General features: G+C 35.8%; 1 protein-coding gene across 6 annotated transcripts; it reads right to left on the bottom strand.

The window, feature by feature from the left end:
• Nucleotides 1–13,549: 13,549 nt before the first annotated feature.
• Nucleotides 13,550–27,907, bottom strand: LOC108060279 (uncharacterized). Of its 6 annotated transcripts, none has more exons than XM_070218145.1 (5): nucleotides 27,622–27,907; nucleotides 14,830–15,227; nucleotides 14,575–14,758; nucleotides 14,014–14,514; nucleotides 13,550–13,954 (listed from the first exon to the last, which is right to left on the bottom strand). In XM_070218145.1, exons 2-5 carry the CDS (start codon nucleotides 15,213–15,215, stop codon nucleotides 13,664–13,666), a joined length of 1,362 nt encoding a protein of 453 aa, XP_070074246.1. In that variant the 5' UTR covers nucleotides 15,216–15,227; nucleotides 27,622–27,907; the 3' UTR covers nucleotides 13,550–13,663. The 6 variants fall into 6 exon arrangements, with proteins under 6 accessions (XP_070074246.1, XP_070074248.1, XP_017001419.2 ...); XM_070218147.1 differs by lacking the exon at nucleotides 27,622–27,907 and adding an exon at nucleotides 22,583–22,605; XM_017145930.3 differs by lacking the exon at nucleotides 27,622–27,907 and adding an exon at nucleotides 20,975–21,078.
• Nucleotides 27,908–27,912: the final 5 nt, after the last annotated feature.

Genomic DNA, 27,912 nt, shown 5'->3' with positions numbered 1-27,912 from the left:
TATCCCTACACCGCCGCCTGCAAAAAGGAACAGGATTTCAAGAACACTAAAACCAACTTCTCACATTCCCGCTGGGATAACTCCAAATATCGAGTAATGACATATAGTGTTTGTTGTTTATTTGACTAGGAATGGACCTTCACCGATAGGAAATAAATACAAAATATACCGAAAAATACAAAAAATTACTCAGAAATACCAAAGACCCTAATGCCCTCTGCTCATTATGGACGCGTCGCGTTTGCATCCATTTGCCGTTTAACGCGCACAAATCCCACACAAAACTTGTTGGTGAGGGTTGAGGAGGGGAGGGTGAAAAATTGTCGCGTTGCAGGGCTGGAAAGTAAAATTTGTGGTATTTTTTAGCAGTATCAACCAGGCATGAACATTTTTCTGGACCCGAAGTTGATAAGAGGCTGATAAGAAGCGGGAAATATTAAAACCATTTATTGTTGATATTTACATGAACTTTATTTCGTATAGTTTTGGTATTTGATATGCCAAATGATCTGGCAATAGTTCAGTATTCCGAGGATGATCCAAGCGCATAAAGGGCAGTAGCAGTTCGTTTATCCTATGGAACGGCTCGGCTCAGCCACATGGGCGTTCTTCCCCGGCTCCATGATCTTGATGTTTGCTTCGCGAGCGCCATTTGTCCATTAAGGGGGTAGGGGGTAGGGTCTTGCAAAAAAAAATAAATTTTTTTTTTCTTGTAGATTAACATCTTAAGATAATAATTAAGTCAATCGGACCAAAACTATAGAAGTTATGCCAAATTTGGTACCCAAACCTCTTAAACTTTAGGCACGTAAGTGCATCTTTAAGTGCGTTTTTCTCGAAACCACGATTTGAAAGTCCGTGGTCATCGGCATTTCTAAACGGCTCTACCGATCGTTTTCAAATTTGTCGCATATTTTTCTGCATAAAAAAACCCGCCCCGCTTTTTTTTATTTTGTAACTTTAAGTATTTTTTTTTAAGCCCAAAGTCTGTTTTTTTTAGGTGAAAAACGCATTTTTGACTTTGAGGCGGGTTTTTTCTTTTCTTAAGCCTAGTACTCAGTACGACAAAAACTGCTAGCTAAGCATAGGAGTAAGCGAGAGGCAAATAGGTAGCTAACGCCATTGGCTGGGACTTTTTTCCACCGCGGTACTCAAATGAGCTAAGGAAATGGTAAGGAAATACCAAAAAAATACCAGATTTAGCGAATGAATTCCGATGAACGCCTTTAGCCGCGGCCCAAAGAATAAAAAATGTAATCTTTGGCTGTGTTTGTGCAAAAGCGGTGTGCCAATAACAAATTATAAATGAAAGGAAAACCCCAAAAAGCAATGGAAAACGCCTTTTTTTAATAGTGTTCCAGCAATTGCTTTGCCACCGATATATTAGCCGATAGTATCGGCTATACAAATTAGTGGATGTTATTTAAATGACACTTTATAATATACAATTGGTTTGAATTAAATCCATCTAACCAGTTTTTATAGAAACACCTCACGTCCGCCTATCGCGTTGCCAATCGAAAATACACAAAAATACCGAAAAAATGGAAAAATCCCTTAAAAGTACATCACTTTTGCCCACATCTAGTTGGCTATACACAGCCTATGTAAAAAAAACAGGGTTATGTCAATAACCCCATAACTCCACCCCAGTGTAAATAGACTATTAAACTGCCCCCAGCTCTTATGGTTTGGGCTGCGGTCGTATCTATTTATATTATATGGGCACTTCCACCAAAAAGTCCACCAAGCCAAAAAACTTGAAACTTGAAAAAAACATATTTCCACATGATTTTTCCGCCATATTAGTTTTTAATTTGTTGGATCCTGAGCTAAACTAAAAATTTGGAGTATAGTTTGATTATTTTTTTGACAAACCCCAATAATATACACAAAAGTTAGTTTTTGGCTATTTTTAGTTATTTTTTGTCTGTCTTCTGTTGTTAATTTATCCTATAGGAATGCTAATATGTGACATTTTTCTGTACTGAGTGCTTCATTTACATGTAAAACTATTAAGTTAAATGCAAAACAGGCAGTAATTAAGAGATAGAGGTAAAGAAATACACTTTACAAAACGCTAAGAAAAAATGTCGCTAGCGACATGTCCCAACCGAATCTGGTTAAAACTGCATAAAAAAAAAGGCAAACAATTTTTAAGTACACCTAAACTATTTCATAGCGACATATTTGGACAACATTGTAAAAAAAATCGCATTCAAATATTTCATCAGAATTCGGTAAATTCTGTTGTTGAATGAACTTCCCCGAAATCCACTTCTATTTTTGTCCCCAGCGAATACGGCAGTTTTTTAACGATATGGGCACTTCCAAAATGTCGCTCGGGACATTTGCACACCTTTAAAGTTGAAAAAAACTTGTAAAACAATGGATTTTAATTTTAATTATGGGCTTTTCTTTTCACTCTTCCCAAGCTCTATTTTTGGTAAAAATCTTAATTTTGTACCACTTTTAGTTTTTAAGATATCGGTAAAAAGCTGCCGTATTCGCTCGGGACAAAAATAGAAGTGGATTTCGGGGAAGTTCATTCAACAACAGAATTTAGTGAATTCTGATGAAATATTTGAATGCGATTTTTTTAGAATGTTGTTCAAACATGTCGCTGTGAAATGCTTTTGGTTTTACTCAAAAATTCTTTGCCTTTTTTTTTTTATGCAGTTTCAACCACATTCGCTAGGGACATTTTTTCCGACTGTTTTGTAAAGCGGATTTCTTTACCTCTATCTCTCAATTGCTGGATGTTTTGCTTTTAACTTAATAGTTTAGCATGTGAATGAAGCATTCAGTACAGAAAAATGTCACATATTAGCATTCCTATAGGATAAATTAACAACAGAAGACAAGTCCAAAAAATAACAAAAGAATAGCCAAAAACTGATTTTTGCGTATATTGGTCGGGTTTGTCATAAAAATAATCAAACTATACTCCAAATAATTAGAAACTAATATCGGGGCAAAATCATGTGGAAATATGTTTTATTCAAGTTTCAAGGTTTTTGGCTTGGTGGACTTTTTTTGAAAGTGCCCATATCTTAAAAACTAAAAATGGTACAAAATCAAGATTTTTCACAAAATTGAGCTTGGGAAGAGTAAAAAGAAAAGCCCATTATTAAAACTAAAATCCATTTTTTCCAATTTTTTTTAACTTTAAAGGTGTGCAAATGTCCCGACCAACAATATGGAAGTGCCCATATATCTTTAGGGATTAGGGATTAAAGTTCTTGTGCCTATCAACGATGTATCGCAATTGCACGAACACTTTCCAATTGAATGTGTTAGCGTAGCTTAGTCCTTTAAGTCTCAGAAAAGGTTGGATTCGGATAGTAAGGCTGATCAAGAATAGACACAGATCACTGTGGACGGCAGTCCACGTAGTGACGAATCGCACCGGAAGTGTGCGCGAGGAGACTACTATATCTAGCCTCAGAATTGAAAATCTGCTAAGATAGTCCGATAAAAACACTCGATACACCGATCGAATTACTATTATTATTCCCTTCAAATTTTGATACTAAGACAAGTCATTTTTTTCAAAAATTTTACGGTAAAAGTAAAAAAAAAATGGAAAAACAAGAGAGAACGCTATAGTCGGGTTGGTGTCCCGACTATCTAATACCCGTCACTCAGCTAAAGGGAGTGCGAGGGGGATAGATATATAACATTTTTTTGATTGCGAATAACTTTTTAATTAATTGTCCGATTAAAAAAATGTCTTCTACATTTCGATAGGTATAAATATACACAACAAAATTGCATTTATACTTCTATATGTGTGGAAAATCTCCACCTTCTAGCTTTTGTAGATTCCGAGATCTCGGCGTTCATACGGACGGACAAACAGACGGACAGACGGACATGGCTATATCGACTCGGCTACTGACCCTGAACAAGAATATATATACTTATATACAGTTTGTCAAGTAATTGTTTGCAAAAGGCAAAATGGCATAGAAATTCGTTTTTAGATGGGAAATGTACAAGGAAATACTAGATTTTTTTCTTTTGGAATGTTGTTTATTAAACTATTATCTTTCCGATTGCATCAAAAAATTTTCATTTTTCACCCTAAAACACCATAAAAAACAAGAAAAATTTAAAAATTGCAAATATTCGGCTGTCAATTAATTGTTTGCAAAATGCAAACAATTATTTGACTTTTAGCTATAGCTTGAAAACGGCTAAAGTTATTGTACTAATTTTTGGTGGAGTTCTCGTGGTGCGATTTGTATGGGGTTGGCATTTTTGACGCAGTTTTCTCCCGTTTTGAGCGGTAAAATCGGCAAAATGTGGTGCTATTTTTGGCAATTCCCCTAAAGGAATGTCCAATCAAAAGTCCTGCATCATTGTTTTATCAGAAATGTGCAGGATAATAACTCCTGACGATGGTCTTAATTTTTGAACCATGTATACATGCACTTTGTAAGCAATCTGAACCTCACTGTTCCTGCTATATACAAAATGGTTAGAATTCTGCACATTTCTTACAAAATAATGATGCAGGACTTTTCGTTAGACATTCCTTTAGGGGAATTGCCAAAAATATCACCACATTTTGGCGATTTTACCGCTCAAAACGGGAGAAAACTGCGTCAAAAATGCCAACGCCATACAAATCTCATACAAGTGTTTTTTTGGAAGAAAATTTTTAAAAAGTATAATTAAAAATATCCTTAGACGGTTAATTCCGAGTCGTTTAAATGCAGGGCAGGCACCACGAGGACCCCACCAAAAATTAGTACAATAACTTTAGCCGTTTTCAAGCTATAGCTAAAAGTCAAATAATTGTTTGCATTTTGCAAACAATTAATTGACAGCCGAATATTTGCAATTTTTTTATTTTTCTTGTTTTTTAGGGTGAAAAATGAAAATGTTTTGATGCAATCGGAAAGATAATAGTTTAATAAACAACATCCCAAAAGAAAAAAATTATAAAATCTAGTATTTGTACATTTCCCATCTAAAAACGAATTTCTATGCCATTTTGCCTTTTGCAAACAATTACTTGACAAACTATATAATTTTACTCTATAGTAACGGGTATAAAAACGGTGCGGGTATAATCAGTGATCAAGTGTGTTCTGCTGAACGCGCATGATACATTTCGATGACGTAAAAGTAAAAAATATGTCAAACAGTGCGCGCGCCTCTAGGTGCCTGTACAATATTTTGAGGCACATATTATTCGTTGTATTTTGTTAAGCCTGTTCACCGCATCAAATTGGTCGCGAATAGAGGTGAACATATCACACTGAGAAAACTTGAAAACGATCAAAACCAAGAACGAATCTTCTTGATTTCAGTATTTTGTCTTCTGAGTGCGCTGCCCTTCCTCGGACGTAAGTATTTATTTATAATATTAGTGTTTAATAATAGTGAAAGTGAATTTCCAATAAATAATAGTAAAAAGGAATTTCTAACGTACATACATACCTACTTTGAGCATGTACATTAGTGTGGTTTTTTTTGTATGAAAAATTCTATGATCCTACTCTCACCTCCTTATATTCCAAAAAGAAGGGTCTGCGCATTGACCTTTCAGTTTATCACTCATACGTCCTAAAAACTTTGGATCTTTGGATCAAAAATGCATTGTAGAAGAAAATATTTTTATTTAATTTTTAAACTCTGTTCACAAATGAAGATTTTTAAACTTTGCTGTGACTTTAAAATTTTGAATGCGCCCACCTCCTTGTGTGGTTAAGGTAGATTGAATTTTCCAAAACGACCGTATAAAAGAGACATGTAACTATTTAATTCCGAAAAGATTACCAAAATTGGTTGACCACTCTTGAAGACATATCCCAAAAGACGAAGAAAATTTGTGATTTTCTTAAATTAAAGATACCGCAAATACCAAAGATGATGGACTATAGGCGTAGTGGCAACTTATGCTTAGAAAAGCCTCATTTATCGAAATAAAATGGTGGCAGGCCTGGACAACGACCCATGTCACATTTTCTCGGCCTGTGTTATACAACAAAATCGTCTATATCTACATTTATTGAATCATTTATACCTAAATAATTAAAGACGAACAAAGCAATATAATTCTATCCAAAATTCATAAATTTATTTATTTTGTTGTATCCTTGCATTGTAGGGTATTATAATTTCAGTCAAAAGATTGCAACGCAGTGAAGGAGACATTTTCAACCATATGATATAAATATATTCTTGATCAGCATTACCAGGAGAGTCGATCAAGCCATGTCCGTCTGTCTTTTCTTGTTAAGCCGTGTTATTCTTCAAAATTGTTGGAACGTGTTTTTCTGTTACAATTGGGATATGATTTTTTGTCGTGCTCAACGCATTTAAAAACGCATTGCGTTTGTTCCTTGTTATGTGTCAGTTTGCCGTGGAAATCCTCCATCGTTTGTACTGCTACATCATTTACTACGCATAAGGAATTAACTGTTTTGAGGTTTGTTATACCAGTTACTCGTAGAGTAAAAGGGTATATTGTATTCGTGCAAAAGTATGTAACAGCTAGAAGGAAGCGTTTCCGACCCTATAAAGTATAAGAATATCTTGATCAGGGTCACTAGCCGAATCGATCTAGCCCTGTCCGTCTGTATGAACGCTGAGATCTCGGAAACTAAAGCTAGAAGGTTGAGATTTTCCACACATATTCTTGGGTCTCCTAAGCAGCGCAAGTTTATTTCAGCCGAGCGCCACGCCCCCTCTAGCGCCCACAATGCGCCCACATCTTTAAAGATTTCCGAGAAGTATAAATGCAATTTTGTTGTACCTACCTTTTACCTATCGAAATGTAGAAGACACTTTTCAAATCGGACCATTCATTAAAAAGTTATACGCAATCAAATTTTTCACCGGGTCCTGACAAAATACCAAGTTGTATACTGAGGAATTGTTCGTCCTATCTAGCTTTTCCCTTAACATTGATATTCCTGACACATCATCAAACTGATGTGATTTATACTGATTTTTCTAAAGCTTTTGATTCTGTGAACCATAAACTTCTTATTTTTAAATTGTCCCGTTTAGGGTTTCCTCCAAACCTACTTGACTGGATACTTTCCTACCTCTCTTTTAGAACTCAAATGGTCTGTTTTAACAATAGAATTTCCAAAATAATTAATGTTACTTCTGGAGTGCCACAGGGTAGCCACCTGGGTCCTTTACTCTTTGGCTTAATGATTAATGATCTACTTAATATTATAAAATCGTCTACCGTATTAATGTATGCAGATGATGTCAAGCTTTGTTTGTCCATGTGTTTACCTAGCTCATTTAATGACCTTCAATTAGATCTTGACTGTTTGTATACGTGGTGCATGATTAACATGTTAAATTTAAACTATTCCAAATGTAACTTTATGACCTTTTATCGTTGTAATCCATCTCTGTTTTCTTATTCTATTGGAAATACCGCCCTTGAATTTGATCATAAACTTAGTTTTAAAGACCATATATCTACTTTATCTAATAAAGCCAGAAGTCTTCTTGCATTAATGAAACGTTGGTCAAGGGAGTTCGATGATCCTTACACAACAAAGCTTTTGTATGTTTCTCTTGTTCGTCCGTCTATGGAATATTGCTCTTGTATATGGTCTCCTCAAATTAGCTGTTACCAAAATATGTTAGAGTCTGCCCAAAAACAATTCCTTTTATTTGCTCTGAGGGGATTACACTGGGACACAGGTAGTCGACTGCCCTCTTATCTTGCGAGGTTGCGCCTGCTCGACTTACCAACCCTCTACCATCGTAGAAAGTGTCACGGAGTTATGTTCTTACATAAACTTATTAATGGTGATGTCGACTCCCCTTTCCTTCTTAGGGCCGGTTTCTCGAGTCCCTGTCAAAGTCCCTGATAGCTATCTGTTCGAAAAACTTAAATACCAGATAAACTGTTCGTAAAAGCAAATCAGCTTTCTCGACTGCTTTAATTTATCTGAATGAGAAACAATTACAGAGTGCTGTTAACGCACAGAATTGTGCTGTGAAGCGCAAAAAATGGCATGCTTCGATTATTTCATCAGCTGTTTGGGTATAATTTAAAGGAAAAGTCAGCTGTGATTTCGTTTCTTCTTCATAGTTGGCTTTGGGAAATCATTCTATCGAGTCGAAAACGCTTAACAGGGACTCCGAGTCCCTGTCAAAGTTAGCTCTCACATTTATGCTCGAGAAAGCCAAAATGCCTTAGCAGGGACTTTATCTGTTCGAGAAATGTTAGCCGGCACTCGAGAAACCGGCCCTTAGTTCACTTAACTGGAATGTACCCTGTAGAAGAGTTCGCCGTTTTCGTCCGTTGTCCCTGCCAATATGTAGATCTAATTATGCCCTGCATGATCCTTTTCGTGTTCTGTGTGACGACTATAATTCACTGTGCCACGTCTTACTGTTTGATACCCCCAATGCTACTAATTATAATAAACTTATGTATTTTCTGTCTTCAAATAATTTATAAATTCTTTGTAAGCATGTATTTTAAACTGTCTATTGTTAGATCGTATTTTCTCCATGACCGCGATTCCGCTTACTGGCCCAAAACGGTTTAGGGCTCCGCGCGTAACAAGCTTTGCATGGTGTCGTAAGGGCCACTTGTTTGTACTGACCATAGTGCATCAACGTCCAAGAATAAAAAAAAGTATCTACATATATCTATCTCCCTCGCACTCCCTTTAGCTGAGCTACGATTATAGTCGGGACACGAACCCGAGTACAGCGTTCGCAATCCCTTTAGCTGAGTGACGGGTATTAAATAGTCGGGACACCAACCCGACTATAGCGTTCTCTCTTGTTTATCCTAATTTAATCATAACAAACTTATGTACATGCCAATTTATCGATGTGTGTGTGTTTCATTGCGTTTCTCACATGCAAATGTGACGACTGAAAGTTTATCCCTGCTCTTCCCTTGAAAACCAATCCAAAATTTTTTTAAATCAAAGCAAAAATTCCTTATGCATTTAATGGGTTGGCTACACACTTTGACTTAGAATATTATCCATTAGATAACACTGGTCGACAAAAAAAAAGCCCAAGATTAAAAGCTACCAATCCTGAAAGAATTTTAGCTGTAGATTACTACCTCATACTTGGAAACTTTCCATTACGTCGAAGTTTTGAGAAATCCGTGGTCAAAGTTCAAAATTTTCGATTTTTAGGCACTTTTTGCGACATAATAGTAAGAAAACCCTTCGTAGCCCAGACCCACAATTTACCCACAAGATTGTCCAATCACAAAGTTGGGCGACCTCAACTTTTTTAGCTACAATGGATCAAATAAAAACACCTCTTAACGAGGTAAAAAACTAGTGACGACCGCACCTTCAACATACAAAAGTTCTGATATCAACATTTGTGACGAAAAATTATAACACTCGTCATTAAATAGACTTTCTAATATTTTCTCATTCGGCCCGCCCTAGCAAACTATTCCAGCCTTTTTCCCTTTACAGGCACTTTCTATTGCAGCGTGACGAATGAGAAAAGATTAGAAAGTCTATTTAATGACGAGTGTTATAATTTTTCGTCACAAATGTTGATATCAGAACTTTTGTATGTTGAAGGTGCGGTCGTCACTAGTTTTTTACCTCGTTAAGAGGTGTTTTTATTTGATTGATATCAGAAGTTTTTGTTTGTTTACATTTGCTCTCATAGGAGCTAATATATACATTTAAATTTAAATTGGTCAATCATAATTTTTAAACTATTGTATTTTAACAAATTAAGTTAAAAAGGCGTTGAAGTATTTCAAAATACCTTTTAAACGAGGTATAGCACATGTCTGTACCTTTAGTAGTATAGAACTTACAAACTAACGAAATTTAGCTATTTTTAGCTTTTTCCCGCTAAAGTAGCGGCTTTTTCCAAAAGTCGTAGAACAAAAGATTCCTATATGGAACTCTTAAGTGCAAATTTACAGATTCCATGACCCTAAAATACAGTTCGGATACCCTCCCACAAAATTCAATACTCAGGGAGCGTTAATTGTTTGAGCTGGCAAAAGTGGCTATTTTCGTATAAAAATAACTTTTAAACGTGACTTTTTACAGTAATGTGTTATATACCAAAATTTAAGGAATCTCAAGGGCTATACAGTTTAAAGTTTTCAAGAAAATAGTTAGAGCCGTTTTTGAGAAAAATAAAAAAAAGCTAAAAAAAAAGTTTTAAAAAATTGTCTTTTGTTCATATCTTTTTAATTATTACATTTACATTTTAGCTATTTATAGCTGTTTTCCCGCTAAACTAGCGAGTTTTTCCAAAAGTGGTAGAACAAAAGTTTTTTATATCGATGGGATGAACGTCATATTAAATTTTCAAAACTTAAGAAACATGTTTTGGACAAACTGACAAACTGACAAACAGAATTTAATTTTCATTTTGGGAAGAAGAAGGAAATCTTATTTTGGCTATAACTTTTGAACGGAGCGTCGGACAAATGACCCCTCATTCGACGGGTATTTTCAAAAGGAATACAACTAAAACATTGCGAGGGGGCATTTATCCCCACCGGCCCCAACAGCTCCAAATTTCGAAATTTTCATTTTTTCACTTTCACCGCTCTCTCTCCCAAGCCAATTGATTTTCTTAAAGTCTTGGTATGCAATCCTTTAAGTTATTGCAATACCTTTCGATTGGTGTATCATTCATTATGATCGGACCATCACACTAGATTTTCATTTCTTCGTGTATATATAGTAGTCGCCTTCGCACACTCTCCTGGTGCGCTTCGTCACTACATGGACTGCCGTCCATAGTGATTTTACTGAAGTACTTCTTGTCACTTTTTTTCATCTATAGTAGCCTGATATTTTTAATGTATTGTATGTGTACGGGTCTCAGTTCAACAAGGAAAATATCAGGCTACTATAGATGAAAAAAAGTGACAAAAAGTACTTTAGTAAAATCCATTGTAGCTAAAGAACTAGAGGTCGCCCAACTTTGTGATTGGACACTCTTGAAGTTAAAGGCTCTGGGCTACGAAAGGTTTTCTTACTATTAAGCCGCAAAAAGTGCCTAAAAATCGAAAATTTCGAACTTTGACCACGGATTTCTAAAAACTTCGACGTGTTGGAAAGTTTCCAAGTATAAGGTAGTAATCTACAGCTAAAATTCTTTCAGGTTTTGTAGCGTTTGTTCTTGGGCCAAGAAAAAGCCTTGATTTTGTCGACCTGTATAATCCGTTCTAATATCCAAAGAGTAAAATTTTGATCAGGTATTTCCAAACCAGAAAAAAAACATTGGCCGCCTCCCTTTCTCTTCAAATGACTCTCTCTTTGCTCACTACTCTCTCGCTCTGCTTCTGTTGACGTTCGTGAGTGCTGCGAACTGCCGAAGCATACAAAAAACAAAAACAACGTGCTGCCAAAAATGCCCCCAGCAACCCCCGCAAAAAAAAAATCATATAAATTAAATGTGGGTCAAAAAAAAAAAATTCCTTACTGATTGTATGGCATGGCTCCATACTTTAAACCAAAAACGGATCCGATCGCATAATCGGTGCGGAAAAATTATTTAAGTGCCCCAACCGGAAGTCGTTTGGGGCTCAACTTCTGGGCTTTTTAAGATTTCCTCAAATAAAGCTTAAAATAAAAATATCAACTTGTTTGGTTGAAAACTGTGGGAATGGTTGATGTTTTACTCAAGCAATTTCGCATTTTTGGAGAGTCCTAGGAGTCCTTAGGAGCCGAATTTGAGAAAGTCCTTTCTTAGTGCACAACTCCTCTAACACACGATTCAGACCAAATTTTTTCCAGAATTTTAGGTCTTATGGTTTCGGCTGGGGGAACATGACGCAAATCGACATCTACTCTTTCATAGTAATACTCGAGAAGCGGGTTAACAATAGGGTTTTAAGCGGGTTGCGATTAGCGAGCGGTTGCGGTGGTACAATTCAACTATATGACTGCCGAAAAAACGTGCAGAAAAGATAATAGAAAACAAGAGAGAACGCTATAGTCGGGTTGTTGTCCCGACTATTTAATACCCGTCACTCAGCTAAAGGGAGTGCGAACGCTGTGTCGGGTTGGTGTCCCGACTAATAATCGTAACTCAGCTAAAGGGAGTGCGAGGGAGATAGATATATAATTTTTGATTGCGTATAACTTTTTAATGAATGGTCCGATTTGAAAAATGTCTTCTACATTTCGATAGGTATAAATATAAACAACAAAATTGCATTTATACTTTTTTGAAATCTTTAAAGATGTGGGCGCAGGACCCATTTTAAAATCATTAGTGGGCGATTGTGGGCGTTAGAGGGGGCGTGGCGCTCGGCTAAAATAAACTTGCGCTGCGTAGGAAGCCAAAGAATATGTGTGGGAAATCTCAACCTTCTAGCTTTTGTAGTTTCTGAGATCTCAGCGTTCATACAGACGGACAGACGGACAGACAGACAGACAGACAGACAGACAGACAGACGGACAGACGGACATGGCTAGATCGACTCGGCTAGTGACCCTGATCAAGAATATATATACTTTATGGGGTCGGAAACGCTTCCTTCTAGCTGTTACATACTTTTGCACGAATCTAATATACCCTTTTACTCTACGAGTAACGGGTATAAAAACACATGATATTCCAATACCAATGCAGACCGACTGCATTTTCGGCTAAGCGTGTAAGCTTAAGCTTTTATGTATAATGCAAAAACAATGATGTGCATTTAACTAGGTGCGATTAGGAAACAATACAATGATGAGCATTTAACTAAGTGCGATTAGAAAACAATAATAAACAAGAAAGGAAGTTAACTTCGGCCAGCCGAAGTTTATATACCCTTGCAGGTATACTTACTTAAAATGTTGTTTTTACATTGTCAAAAATCGAAACGCCTACTTTCTACAAAGTTACAAAAGTTTTTGTATTATTTTTTTGATTATTCCTATGGGAGCCATATGATATAGTGGTCCGATCCGGCTCGTTCCGACATATGTACTACCTGCAATAGAAAGAAGACTTTTGGGAAAGTTTTATCGCGTGAGCTATAAAACTGCGGGACTAGTTCGCATAGAAACGGACAGACGGACATGGCTAGTTGGACTCAGCTATTGATGCTGATCAAGAATATATATACTTTATGTGGTCGGAAACGTCTTCTTCACTGCGTTGCAAACATCTGACTGAAATTATAATACCCTCTGCAAAGGTATAATGACCGATCTATTTCTCAACAGGTTTTTAGAAAAGCTTACCGTAAATTCAAGAAAATATTTACCATAATCAATGGCGAGTCGCCGTTGGATAAAATTCACATGCGATTTTCTTGAATCTATGGCGAATTTCTTGAATCAACTGCGATTTTTTTATGAGTGCAGATACTGTTCAATAAAGCAAATCGGCTTTCTCGACTTTTTTAATTTACCTGAACAAGAAACAATTACAGTGTGCTGGTAGTGCTGTTATTCTATCAGCTGTTTGGGTATAAGTCAAAGGCAAATCAGCTGTGATTTGGTTTCTCCCTCTTAGTTGGCTTTGGAAAATCAGCTGTTGTTTTATCAAGCCGAAAACGCTTAGCAGTCCGAGTCCAGAACCAAACCACAAATGTTTAAAACGTATGTTTACGCGTATAGTCAAAAAGCTTGTTTTATTTTATTTAAGTGGGCGTGCAAACTAGTATGTTCTCAAAACTATTAATATTTTTTGCTTAAGTTCTTACGAAGAACTAGGATTTTTAATAGTGGGTAACACAAACATCAAGGAGGTTATCTAATGCATCATCGTTTCGACTGTATTCAGTGCTACTAGTGAGGTAATGAAACTGTTCATCAATGCTGTCCACAAGGGGTCGGAAGTTAGTATAATCATAATTAATTGTAATATTGCATGGATGGCTAGGACTGGATACATCAGATGCTACATTTCGGTCTTCTACGATAGATGAATTCGATGCAAACACAGGGGTCGTATCGGAATAAATGTTTATGTTATTGAATGTGCAAAAATCGTCATCTCCAGAAATCTCCTATAATATATTTATATTTAAATTATCGTTATTCTTTTCATGTATTGTATTAAACTTACCGTGTTGGTATTGTCTATCCTGTGAGAAATAAAGCAGTTTAAGCTTTGAGGCTCTGTTATGAATTCCCCAGTGCTTACAATAATTGTGTCAAGCTTTTTTTGTAAAATATCTTCCTTAATCATTGTTCGTAAGGGACATTTGTCAAATTGAATTTCATTTATCTCAGCCATAGTACCTTTATTTAATGACTCAGTAAAGTTATTTTCCGTGAGCGTTGACATTTTTTTTAAATTATTTTTTTCTGATATTTCCGTCACGCTTTTATTCTTAGTCTTTTTAGCCAATCTTGAAAAGTATGGCTGAGAATTTTTTGATAGCTGATCATTGTGGTATTTAGCGCTCTGATTAAGTTTTGGATGACATAGTTTTCTATTACGAATGCGTTTTCGGTCACTCTTTTTTGGGTCGACACCCAGCTCCCAGTAACCGCCTTTTCCTTTTTCTTCTCTTTTTCGGTTACGAAAGCAGTGATGTAGAGATAAGTTATGCCTTATGGAGTTCTGAATACAAGTTTTTAAATAAATAACGCATTTAACATAGTGCGATTAAAATTTACTTACGTTCCATTTCTTGCGTACTCTAAAGAATGCAAACTTAGCCTCTATCCAAGCGCATAATTGTTGTAAAGTAATGCGACCATTTTTTAGCATAGCCATCCCAATTATATGAGAATAGTTAAAAGGTGGTTTCTCAGTCACGTCGGTTTCATACTTAGTTGCAAACTTTTCGTATTCTGTTAAATCCCTATTAAAATATAAAAGAATATATAAATATTCTAAATGCTCGAGGAAGAAAATAACATTATTACTATATACCTCTTTACTTTGTTGACAAATATTTCAAAGCGTTCAATTGGAGTTGGTCGTTTTGGTGCTGATTTTAGGGCTTTCGATTCCAGGAATATTTGCGATTTTTTAACTGTGTTGCCGCCTCTTGTACAAAGCAGTTTGATTTGGTTCCGATGAAAGTTTGGACTGTAAGGTACGGGTGTTTCGGCATTTGTTCTCGTATTTAATGTTTCCACAGTATTTGAATCAATTGTTTTCGGCCAAGTTAAATTTTGATTTCGCAAAAGCCAATTGAGATTGGTTAGTTCGCGTTCTTCGTCGGAGTCTTCGACTTCTTGAGGAGAAGTGGTCTCTTCTTCATTTGCTTGTTTCACAACGTTGCTCATAGATAATGAAATGTGGCGATCTGTCATCGTCTGTTTTTTCTAATAAAAAATTTAATTATTGAATTTGATATTAGCATGGAAAATTAAATCATGAAAACCGACGACCCAAAATTGATTTTCGATGCCATGTGGTAGCACAGTGCAGCACTAAATATATGTAATCGACGTTTGGTTTTCAAAACCTGCAAGTACATATTAACTCGATTCAAACCGCACATGGCATTCTCTAGCTTAGCTCCCTTTTTGATATTACATATAGGAACCACGTGAAACGTGACAGGCCAGTTTGGGTCAAATCAAATCATTTGCAAGACCTACATACTAGTAAAGACAACGATTTTAGTTTAGCAACTTTGCATCATGCAACAACATTCGCGCTCTCCGGTGCTCGTATTGCTGTTCTCTTCTACACGTTGCGCTGTTGTTGCTTGATGCAAAGTTGCTAAACTAAAATCGTTGTCTTCACTAGTAGGTCTAGCGATTACAAACATTTTATTTTATCACTTTGTTAAGAATTGATGAGACAATATGAGGATAATTTTTTCATTCGGAAACCGCGTGTATTCCGGCGTACAGAATTTTTTAAATTTAAAATTCCCTTAAAAAATACTTCATTAAAAAATTAAAATTTTTTAAAAATATTTTTCTGAAAGATATTAATCTTAATGGGTTCCACAAAGTTGCATACCAAATATTTAAATATCTCAAACGAGTCCCAAGTGCTGCATAACTAAAAAATCAGAGCTTAATTAGAATAATATTTTTAAAAAATAAACGGTAAGAGTTAAAAAAAATAAAAAAAGCGATTCTTTTACAGGGGTGGTCAAAAATATTTTCACAAATTTAAATGTAAACTGTACTCATATTTTGAACTTATAATATAAACTTTTGGCACCTATAAAAAGAGCACTTCAATTCCGTTTAAATGACACAACAATTTTCCTAACCCATTAAGACCCCTTAGAAAAGTGAGCAAATTTGGCGAATGTCAAATTTTCAACTTTTTTCCTGGGGCTTAAAACAAAAATGTTTTGGTGAAAAGTTGTTCCCCAATCAAAATTAATAATAACTGCAAAAAAAAAAATTTCAAAATATTTTTCCTTGTATTTTTTATGAATTTTTGAATAAAGACATCTCAGTAAAATTTGGTATGAAAAGGAGGAAAAAGCGGATAAAATTGTAATTTTTAGCCATTTTCAAAAAATCATAAAAAAAAACAAGGAAAAATATTTTGAAATTTTTTTTGTTTTAAGCCCCAGAAAAAAAATTTGATTGTCAAAAAAATTGTCTAATTTTCTAACTTTTCAAAGGGTGCTTAATATGTAGGTTAAGAACGTTTTTGTGTCATTTAAACGGAATGGAAGTGTTCTTTCCATAGGCGCCAAAATGTTTATATTATAAGTTCAAAATATGAGTACAGTTAACATTTAAATATGTGAAAATTCTTTTGACTAGGTTTGTATTTTAATCCTTTATCGAAAAAAAAAGTTTTGATCGATTCTGAGATTTAACCCAAATGGGCCTGTCACGTTTCACGTGGGTAACCCATACCCGTTACTCAGCCAAAGGAAGTGCGAGAGAGATGGAGACATGCATACAATAAAGCGACTGCTTGCACTGCTTGAATTTAATTTTTTGCACATAACTTTTTAAGGGGTTATATACCTTTTCTTTTTTCAAAAAAACAAAAATTTTGTTTTTGCTGAATCCTAAAGTATATCCTCTAGAGAACATTCCCCCAAATTTTCATAAAGATCCGAATAATAGTTCGATAGGAAAAAAGCGTTTTGTCTGCTCGACTTCAATAGTTGCATATACTCAACGTAAAACTTTGAATGTGATTATCTCAAAGTCGTGTTTTTCCAAAAGTGCCTTCGCTGTGACCACGATTGCACAAGAACTATTTCATCGATCTTCTTCAATTTTTTTTTAAATTATTCCTAACAAGAAAGGAAGCTACCTTCGGCCAGCCGAAGCTTATATACCCTTGTAGATAAAAGAATACTCACTCGGTGCAGTTCCAGGGATTCCAGATTCAGCGTTTCGATTTATTTCAATTTTGTTTTTAAGTAGTCAAGAATCAAAACGCCTACTTCCTACAAAGTTACAATGAATTTTCTTATATTTGTTTGGGAGCCTTAAGATATAGTGGTCCGATGCGGCTGGCTCCGACATATGTACTACCTGCAATAGAAAGAAGACCTTCGGGAAAGTTTCATCGCGATAGCTTTAAAACTGAGAGACTAGTTCGCATAGAAACGGACAGACGGACAGACGGACAGACGGACAGACGGACAGACGGACAGACGGACAGACGGACATGGCTAGATAGACTCGGCTATTGGTGCTGATCAAGAATATATATACTTTATGTGGTCGGAAACGTCTCCTTCACTGCGTTGCAAACATCTGACTGAAATTATAATACCCTCTACAAGGGTATAATGATTGTGCCGAGTTCGTGAACGATTCAGGTTTTATGCGCCAATTTTGATTTCGCAGATCAGAATTTTTTAATCAAATTTTTAGAACTCGAAAGATCAACTTTTTGGAAAAATTGTTACTGTATGCAGAAAAAACCAAATATTCTTGAAAATAATCGTTCACGAACTGGAAATAATACTATACTAATAAAATTTTTTTGGTTTTTTGAATTCAGTTGACCTGCTGGACTTCCATCGTGGTCACCGCAAGCCGCTAAAAAAAAGGGTTCCGAGAGAATTGCCATAACTTCGTAAATTATTCATATTTTTTCAGGAACAAACCCTTGTTGTTTTGATAAAAACATGTATTACACTATGCAGCATTAAAAATTTACCTCGATGGATGCTTTATTTTTGGATTCGTTGCGAATTCCCAAGTTAAACTGCGTTTTTTAAAAAGCAAAAAAGGCAAAAGGACCTCAAAGTTCGAAAAATGCTGAAATTGGCCAACTTTCCGTAGCTCTCCCAAGCAAACGGATTAATGGTTTGATTCGGTGTTAAACTTTTTTTAAAAGATACACTCTTTATCTTTCGAACCCCATACTTAGAATAATTTTAGGGTTTTTACTAAGGGAGAAACCAATTTTAGAAAACATAGTCAAAAAACAGAATAATATTGGTAATATTGTATTGATTATAATTGTATTATTAGACTTATTGGATAAGACAAGTGACAACAACAAACCTTTAAAAACACAGGCCGGCAATACTACTACTATTTTGACCTCAGCTGTATGCTTTTATGTTTTTTGACTATGTTTTCTAAAATTTGTTTCTCCTTTAATAAAAATCCTAAAATTATTCTAAGATCTCGAAAGATAAAGAGTGAGTCTTTTAACAAACTTTAACATCGAATCAAACCATGAAACCGTTTGCCTCTGAGAGCTCCGGAAAGTGGACCAATTTCAGCATTTTTCGAACTTTGAGGTCCTTTTGCTAAGAATCCTTGCGTCGGGGAACTTTTTGGAAAACGCAGTTTAACTTCGGAATTCATAACGAATCCAACAATATAGCATCCATCGGGGCAAATTTAAAAAGCATTAAAAATGCTGCACAGTGTTATCAATAAAAAACAAGAGAGAACGCTATAGTCGGGTTGTTGTCCCGACTATCTAATACCCATCACTCAGCTAAAGGGAGTGCGAACGCTGTGTCGGGTTGGTGTCCCGACTAATAATCGTAACTCAGCTAAAAGGAGTGCGAGGGAGATAGATATATGTGGACAATTTATAAAGCGTATAACTTTTTAATGAATGGTCCGATTTGAAAAATGTCTTCTACATTTCGATAGGTATAAAGATACACAACAAAATTGCATTTATACTTCTCGGAAATCTTTAAAGATGTGGGCGCAGGACCCATTTTAAAATCGTTAGTGGGCGATTGTGGGCGTTAGAGGGGGCGTGGCGCTCGGCTAAAATAAACTTGCGCTGCGTAGGAAGCCAAAGAATATGTGTGGGAAATCTCAACCTTCTAGCTCTTGTAGTTTCTGAGATCTCAGCGTTCATACAGACGGACAGACAGACAGACGGACAGACGGACAGACGGACAGACGGACAGACGGACATGGCTAGATCGACACGGCTAGTGATCCTGATCAAGAATATATATACTTTATGGGGTCGGAAACGCTTCCTTCTAGCTGTTACATACTTTTGCACGAATCTAGTATACCCTTTTACTCTACGAGTAACGGGTATAATAACTTCAGTCTCATAAAATAATTGCTACACACCTGAAAAAAATACAAAGTTCCCTCAATTTTTTCGCTCAAAAAGGTATATAACCCCTTAATAAATGGTTCGGTTTGAAAAATTTCTTCTAGATTTCGATAGGACAACAAAATTGCACTTATTGTTTTTCAAAATCTTTCAAGATGTGTGCGCCAGACACATTTTAAGGTCATTTAAGGCGATTGTGGGCGGGGCGCTCGGCTGAAACAAAGATGCGCTGCCTAGGAACCCCAAGAATTTTCTATCTTATGTAGTTTCCGATATCTGAGCGCTTATACGGACATGGGTAAATTGACTCGTCCAGTGATTCTGATCCAGAATATATATATTTTATACAGGGGTGACACATCGACTATCAGATACCCGTTTTTCGGCTAAAGGGAGTGCGATCTTCTTAACGAATAACTTCTTAACGAATGGTTCGATTTGAAAAATGTCTTCTACATTTCGATAAGTATTGATAAAGACAATAAAACTGCACTTTTACTTTTCCGAAATCTTTAAAGTCCTAGGCGCCAGACACCTTTTAAAATCGTTTAGGGTTATTGTGAGCTTTTGAGGGGCCATGGTCCTCTGCAGAAACAAACTTGCGCTGCGTAGGAAGCCCAAGAATATGTGTGGGAAATCTCAACTAGCTTTTCTAGCTTTTGTAGTTTCCGAGAATCGTTCATACAGACAGACAGACAGATAGGCACAAATACAATATACCCTTTTATATTCTATATTATATATTGATCAGGGTCACTAGCCGAGTCGAGTTTCAGCCGAGCGCCACGCCCCCTCTAACGCCCACAATCGTCCACTAACATTTTTGAAATGTGTCTGGCGCCCCCACCTTTAAAGATTTCCGAGAAGTATAAATGCAATTTTGTTGCGCATATTTATACCTATCGAAATGTAGAAGACATTTTTTAAATCGGACCATTCCTTAAAAAGTTATGTGCAATCAAAATTTTATATATAATCTCCCTCGCATTCCCTTTAGCTGAGTGACGGGTATTAGATAGTCGGGACACCAACCCGACTATAGCGTTCTCTCTTGTTTTTTCTTACAATCGGACAGGTTAGATCGATCGGACAGGTCAAGAGTATACATGTATACTGTATAAAATCGGAACCTTCTGAAAGGGTATACAAACTTTCTTTCCACAATTTTTTCCTTCTTTTTTAATTTTTATCTATAACTATCCATTTTGTGAAAGTGAGACACTTTAGGACACTTTGACCCAAATTAGGGTCACCCGCTTTGCATTCAAAAATGCCTCAAAGTTAAGTTAAGTTAAATTTCCTAGGTATGATACGTCTTTTTTGTAGGCTATAAAAACATTATGTAAGAGAATGTTTGTAGTACGGAACAGGTTCAATTGAACGCCATTTTGATACAACTAATTTATAAAAATTATATGTACATTCATGAGTCATTAATGTGTTCACCTTTATTTATATCATAAATATTATTTTATTATTGATTATATTTTACTTATTTTTATTACTTGGACTAAAGAAATTCCTTTGCCTTCCATTTACTTATCTGTTAGTCGTTATTAATTATATTATTGTGATATATTACTTTTGTTTCTTGCAGAAACCACTTTTTTGTAAAACTCTTTCAGACGGACTGCTTGAAGTGTACTGCACGGCTACTCTCTGTCGTTGCACCTGTATCTCTGGTCTATAAGCAACCCTCATTTTTTTACAATACCAAAAAAATAATTATTGGAAGTTAGGAGAGCTCTCTCTAGACCTTATAGGGTCGAAGTGGTCGACGCTCAGGTGGTCAAACACACACTTGGCCGAACTCGTTTTAGGCTTTAATTTACTCGGCTAGCAGTCTCGAGCCGACGCTTTCCGACCAAACAACAGCCACAAATACCCCGATTTCCAAAAAGGTCAGAGCAACAACCCTATTTTACCATACATTTAATTACCTTTGGGCTGGACATACGTTTTCACTATGTCCACCACGAATCGTCAAATTACTGAACCACAACAAGGTCCTTATTACACCCTTGAGTATACATTTTACCTTTAACTAACTTCGGTAAATGTTTTTAATTTGATAAATTATTAAATAATAAATTTAAATAAAAACTTTGGGTAGAGTATTAACATTGATTTTTAACGGAGCGCACAAAGATATTAAAATTTAATTTCCGATTGATTCAAACGGACTCGATTTTCCAGACCTGTTCCCTTATTTACTTCCGATAGAACTTCGCGGAATTTTTATACCTGCTACTCGTAGAGTAAAGCGCTATATTGAATTCGTGCAAAAGTACAGTAACAGTAGCAGGTAGTAGGTAGCGTTTCTGACGGATGCGTGTCATACCGCCCGGTGTCATAACGCCCGTGGGCCTTATGCCACTTTTGCGAGTGTCATAACGCCCTTTCAATAAGTGTCATTGTGGCCGCGGGCATTGTGTCACTTTAAAAAGTGTCATAACGCCGGAACATCTAAAAAATTTAAATTGCATTTTGACCTGCGCTGCGTAGGAAGCCCAAGAATATGTGTAGGTAATCCCAACTTTCTAGCTTTTGTAGTTTCCGAGATCTCAGCGTTCATATGAACAGACAGACAGATAGACATGGCTAGATCGACTCGGCTAATGATCGGGTCGGAAATGCTTTCTTTTAGCTGTTACATACTTTTGCACGAATATATTATACCCGTTTACTTTACGAGTAACGGGTACATAAAGTATATATGGGACGTTCCATGTCAACCCGGCCACCCCACTTTTTTCCGTTTTTTGTATGGGGACAGTACCACATTGATTGCAAAGCCACTTGCTCCAATAGTTTACCTTATACCTATTTTGTCAATGTTACCACTCTTTCGCCGTATAATCGCGTTGAAAAGAAAACACAAAATCATTTTTATCCTGCGAACGGAAAAACAATTGGCATTGTTCAAAAGCAGAAAAATATGTCTTTCCATTGCCGATTACGAGAAAAAAATAAATTTTTTTATTATTTTTTATTATTAAAAAAGTCGAGAAAGCCGATTTGCTTTATTGAACAGTTTATCTGCACTTTATGAGTGCCAAAAAAAAATCGCCATTGATTCAAGAAATTCGCCATAGATTCAAGAAAATCGCATGTAAATTTTATCCAACGGCGACTTGCCATTGATTATGGTAAATATTTTCTTGAATTTACGGTAAGCTTTTCTAAAAACCTGTTGAGAAATAGATCGGTCATTATACCCTTGCAGAGGGTATAATAATTTCAGTCAGATGTTTGCAACGCAGTGAAGGAGAATTTTCGACCACATAAAGTATATATTTTTTTGATCAGCATCAATAGCCGAGTCCATCTAGTCATGTCCGTCTGTCCGCTTCTATTGGAACTCATCTCTCAGTTTTAAAGCTATCGCGTTGAAACTTTTTCAAAAGTCTTCTTTCTATTGGATGTAGTACATATGTCGGAACGAGATGGATCAGACCACTATGTCTTATGGCTCCCATAGATCTAGATCTGTTATGTTTTATAAAAGAAAATCTTGATTTTGTCGAATATCTGTTCTTTGATTTTTTTTGTAATTTGTTAAGCGTGATTAGCAACTCAAAATCAATCAAAAACAAGAAAGGAAGCTAGCTTCGGCCAGCCGAAGCTTATATACCCTCTCTCAGTTTTAAAGCTATCGCGATGAAACTTTCCCGAAAGTCTTCTTTCTATTGCAGGTAGTACATATGCCGGATCTGACCACTATATCTTAAGGCTCCCATAGGAATATTCAAACAAAAATAAGAAAATTCATTGTAACTTTGTAGGAAGTAGGAGTTTTGATTCTTGACTACTTAAAAACAAATTTTAAATAAATAGAAACGCGGAATCTGGAATCTCTGGAAATGCACCGAGTGAGCATTACTTTATCTGCAAGGGTACATAAGCTTCGGCTGGCCGAAGGTAGCTTCCTTTCTTGTTTTTCTTCATATATTTTGTTGTTTTAAAAATACAATTGTAAATTGTATGTCAACTATTTTTCTGGACTTAGGGCCGTTTTCTCGCCCGTACTTTAATTTGCCTGCCGGGACAACGGAGCGATAAGCAAAAAACGGTTTACTCGTCCTTATTTTAGCGCAGGTAGCGACAAATTTTGTCTCGGTACTTCATTCACCACCATTGGAGCGTTGTTCCACTCTTAATTCGAAAACAGGGGATTCTATATAAATCAAAATTGCTAAAGTCATCCAATTTATTTTAAAAGGAATTTTCCTTACTGAAAACTGAAAAATTATTTTTTTTTAAAGTCCCAAAAAACGACATTTTGAAAAAGAGGTCTGTAAGTTGAGACACTTTTAAAAGTCAATAATACTCACACCAAAAGTACTCCAAACTTTTAAAAACTATTTATTTATTTTAATTTAATCAATTTTAGTTCGTCTTAAATTATTTCCCATCCATTTTTTAAAAAAAACGAATTGTTAGCTAAATTTTACTTTGCAGGACAGACGAGAAAACGGCCTTTAGGGTGTTTAGAGTATTCGACTCATAATCTCTGGTTCGTAAGTTCAAATCCCGCTTTCGCAGATGTTGTTTATTTTTTGTTAAATGTTGATTTTAAGTTTATAGATTTTCCTCTACGAAAATCATTTTTCTGTGGCCTAGTGGTAAGAGTGCTCGTCTCCGATTCGATTCCCAGCAGAGGCAAAAAACCTGATTTGTAAGTTTAAGTATCTGTGAAATGTAAGTGTCTATAAATAACTTCCATATAAATTAATATAATAAATAAAATAAAAAATAAAAATAGTCAAAAAAAAATTTTAAAAAAGAACAATTTTTTGGTTGCGGCCCCGGTTTGATTCCCAGCGGAGGCAAAAAAACTGATTTACAAGTTTAAGTATCTGTGAAATGTAAGTGTCTATAAATAACTTCCATATAAATTAATATAACAAATTAAATAAAAAATAAAAATAGTTTTAAAAAAATTTTAAAAAACAACAATTTTATCGGGTAAAATACTATTTTGTTGTTAATTTACTATTTTATTGATAACAGCCAAACTGCTCCAAAGCAATTGATGGCAAATTCTGTTAGTGTTGGACCCCCAAATCACGAAAATACCACTAATTTTTTTTTCGATGGCACAGTTTTTTTTAAGATTTTTTTAAGTTGAAAATGTTTAATATCGGATTTTTTTCGAATTTCTTCCTATATCTCGTCTAATATCCACCCAATGGGGCCAGTTTTTGTTTCATTTTAAAGTCAATAGATCAGAGCTTAACTTGGCCATACAGATTAATATAATTAAATAAGTTATGGCAGCGCAGCAGCTCGACAAAGATTAAAAATGTGTTTTTTAGTCGACTGTAAGTCGGCTGTATATATCGTAAAAACTCGAAATAAATCCGTTGAAAATCATATTGCGTACAAAAGTTTACATCCCAGCAAATAAAACAAGCCAAGTATGGCCCAAATCCATGAAAAATTGGATTTATGGTGGATTTTTAAAGTTCGGATTTTTCAACTGTTTTCGGTTGACAAAGTTCAAATGTTAGTTTTATCCTAGGCGGCGACATGTTAACAAAAACAAGAAAGGAAGCTACCTTCGGCCAGCCGAAGCTTATATACCCTTGTAGATAAAAGAATACTCACTCGGTGCAGTTCCAGGGATTCCAGATTCAGCGTTTCGATTTATTTCAATTTTGTTTTTAAGTAGTCAAGAATCAAAACGCCTACTTCCTACAAAGTTACAATGAATTTTCTTATATTTGTTTGGGTGCCTTAAGATATAGTGGTCCGATCCGGCTGGCTCCGACATATGTACTACCTGCAATAGAAAGAAGACCTTCGGGAAAGTTTCATCGCGAAAGCTTTAAAACTGAGAGACTAGTTCGCATAGAAACGGACAGACGGACAGACGGACAGACGGACAGACGGACAGACGGACATGGCTAGATAGACTCGGCTATTGGTGCTGATCAAGAATATATATACTTTATGTGGTCGGAAACGTCTCCTTCACTGCGTTGCAAACATCTGACTGAAATTATAATACCCTCTACAAGGGTATAATGAGTGGTGATGACAGCCGGGTCAAAAAATAGCTAAACCAGATATTTAAAAGCTAGAAAATTATAAAAATTAATTTAATTTTTAAAAATTCCTTAAAAAATATAAAATTGCTTGCGTTATGACTGTGAGTATTTTAAATAAGTAATTATTCGTAAAGTAATTAATTTCGTTATTATATTAAATAATTTTTAGCTATTTTCAAAAAATCATAAAAAAAACAACGAAAAATATGTTGAAATTTTTTTTTTTCTGTTATTATTAATTTTGATTGGGAAAAAACTTTGCATCAAAACATTTTTGTTTTAAGCTCCAGAAAAAAAGTTGAAAATTTGACCTTTACAATAAATTTTCTAACTTTTCAAAGGGTGCTTAATGGGTTAAGAACATTGTTGTGTCATTTAAACGGAATTGAAGTGATCTTTCTATATGTGCCAAAATGTTTTTATTATACATATGTTCAAAATATGAGAAGATTTAACTTTAAAATTTGTTGGGGTGGGGGTGGCTTGATCGTAGAAGTTGTGAGGCCCAGGGAAAAATGCGGTTGAAATTCGCGCAGAAATAAGGTCGAAAACAGGGGGAAAGACTTCAGTGTTTTGCGCGACGTGCGGCTGTTTATTTGTACACTTGTAAATCGGTCTACCTAAGCCTAGCTTACACTAGTTTACGTCCAAAATGCTCCACAGCAATTGACTGCAAATTCTGTTGTTGGAGCCCTTGATCACGAAAATACCACTAGCTTTTTTTTCGATGGCACAGTTTTTTTTTTTAAAGATTTCTTAAGGTGGTGGAGGGGGGGGGGGGGTGAGGGTCTATGGCATAAAAAAATCAAGTAACTTTGCGATATTTTCTATAAAAACTGGGTGGATGGATTTAATTCAAAACAATTATAAAGTGTCATTTAAATATCATCCCCTAATTTTTATAGCCGATACTATCGGTACTATCGATACTATGGCAAAGCGATTGCTGGAACACTATTAAAAGGCGTTTTGCGGTGACCACTGTATCTTCTCCAAAAATTATCGGATTTCCATTCTGCTTTTACATTTTGCTTAAGAAAAGAAAAGTAAAATTTAATTTTTTACCTACAAAATTCTACTTCGGGCTTAAAAAAAATACTTTAAGTTAAAAAATAAAAAAAAGCGCTTCCCAGGGGGCGGGTATTTTTTTTGCAGAAAAATATGCGACAAATTTGAAAACGATAGGTTGAGCTGTTAGGAAATACCGATGACCACGGACTTTCAAAACGTGGTTTCGAGAAAAACGCACTTAAAGATGCACTTACGTACCTAAAGTCTTAGAGGTTAGGCTACTAATTTTGACATAACTTCTAATGTTTTGTCCCCAATCATATTGATTTGTATGGCAAAGTTAGGCTCTAAAACGAAAACTGGCCCAATCGGGTGGGTATGAGCCGGGATATAGGAAAAAAATCGAAAAAAGTCAGAAATTTAACATTATGAACTTTAAAAAATCTTTAAAAAAAACTGTGCCATCGAAAAAAAATATTAGTTGTATTTTCGTTACATAAGGCTAACAGAATTTTAAATTAATTTCTGTGAAGCACTCCAAGAATATTATTTTGTAGATTAGTGTTATCTTAGAAGCTCCAAAACAGAGTGGAGAGTTGCGGGAGAGTTGGAGAGGGAGAGCGAAGGGCAGTGCGAGCGAGCGAGATGTGGACATCTGGAAATTACTGCCGCTCGACACTTCCTCCCGAAATTAAACGCCCTTTTGGCGTGAACAACCATCTTTTAGTTTCTTTTTCATGCATGTTATACGATTATACAGTCAATTAGCTGTGTTTACTGTTTTCTCAGAGCGCGCAAACCTGGGATTAGGTGCTCTAGAAAGTGTAGGAAAATTTGGAGTCATTTTAAGGAACATCCCAGTGGCGATATCCGCATTCGGCCGAAATTGGTAAGGAGACAGAATGCATTCGAGAAGGTGTATTCGTAATCGATCGTTTCTCCAGCTTTTGGTACATAGGGTTGTAATGGGGCATTGTTTTCTGTTCTCGCTCTCCCTTTCCATCAATACTATCGGGGGTGTCACAGAAATTATTTCCAACCGAAATCCGTTAAAGTTCTTACGTGCATCAATGCAAAATCCAACCGTCTTCGGTTGGAAGAGATTTCTGTGACACCTCTGAATATAATATTTTTCTGTTGCACGTTTCTATAATTCCTTACTTACGCACACATCCGAGCGCTTATGTTTTTTTCTGCAAGTTTTGGTTTCCACGGCATGTTGTGTAGTTTTTTGTCTTCTCTTTTTTTTGCGCTTTTTTCTTGCCACGCGTCACTTGATTTTTGGAACCTGGTAGAATCGGATGTTTCATTTGGTAAAATATAGTGGACATTTTTATACCCGTTACTCGTAGAATAAAAGGGTATATTGTATTCGTATGTAACAGCTAGAAGGAAGCATTTCCGACCCTATAAAGTATATATACTCTTGATCAGGGTCACTAGCCGAGTCGATATA

Source organism: Drosophila takahashii, chromosome 4 (assembly GCF_030179915.1).
Source record: "Drosophila takahashii strain IR98-3 E-12201 chromosome 4, DtakHiC1v2, whole genome shotgun sequence".
Lineage (NCBI taxonomy): Eukaryota > Metazoa > Arthropoda > Insecta > Diptera > Drosophilidae > Drosophila > Drosophila takahashii.
The sequence above is the reverse complement of the archived record's forward strand: the minus strand, read 5'-3'. Positions and strand labels throughout refer to the sequence as shown.

What these genes read in the sequence shown, in the direction of transcription:
- LOC108060279 (XM_017145922.3), bottom strand. Translation starts at nt 20,927, where the DNA reads ATGGAAGGCAAAGGAATTTCTTTAGTCCAA. An exon ending in TTTGTCAACAAAGTAAAGAG is followed by an intron (nt 14,759 to 14,829) that starts GTATATAGTAAT and finishes ATATTTTAATAG; the next exon opens with GGATTTAACAGAATACGAAA. An exon ending in GGATAGACAATACCAACACG is followed by an intron (nt 13,955 to 14,013) that starts GTAAGTTTAATA and finishes AATATATTATAG; the next exon opens with GAGATTTCTGGAGATGACGA.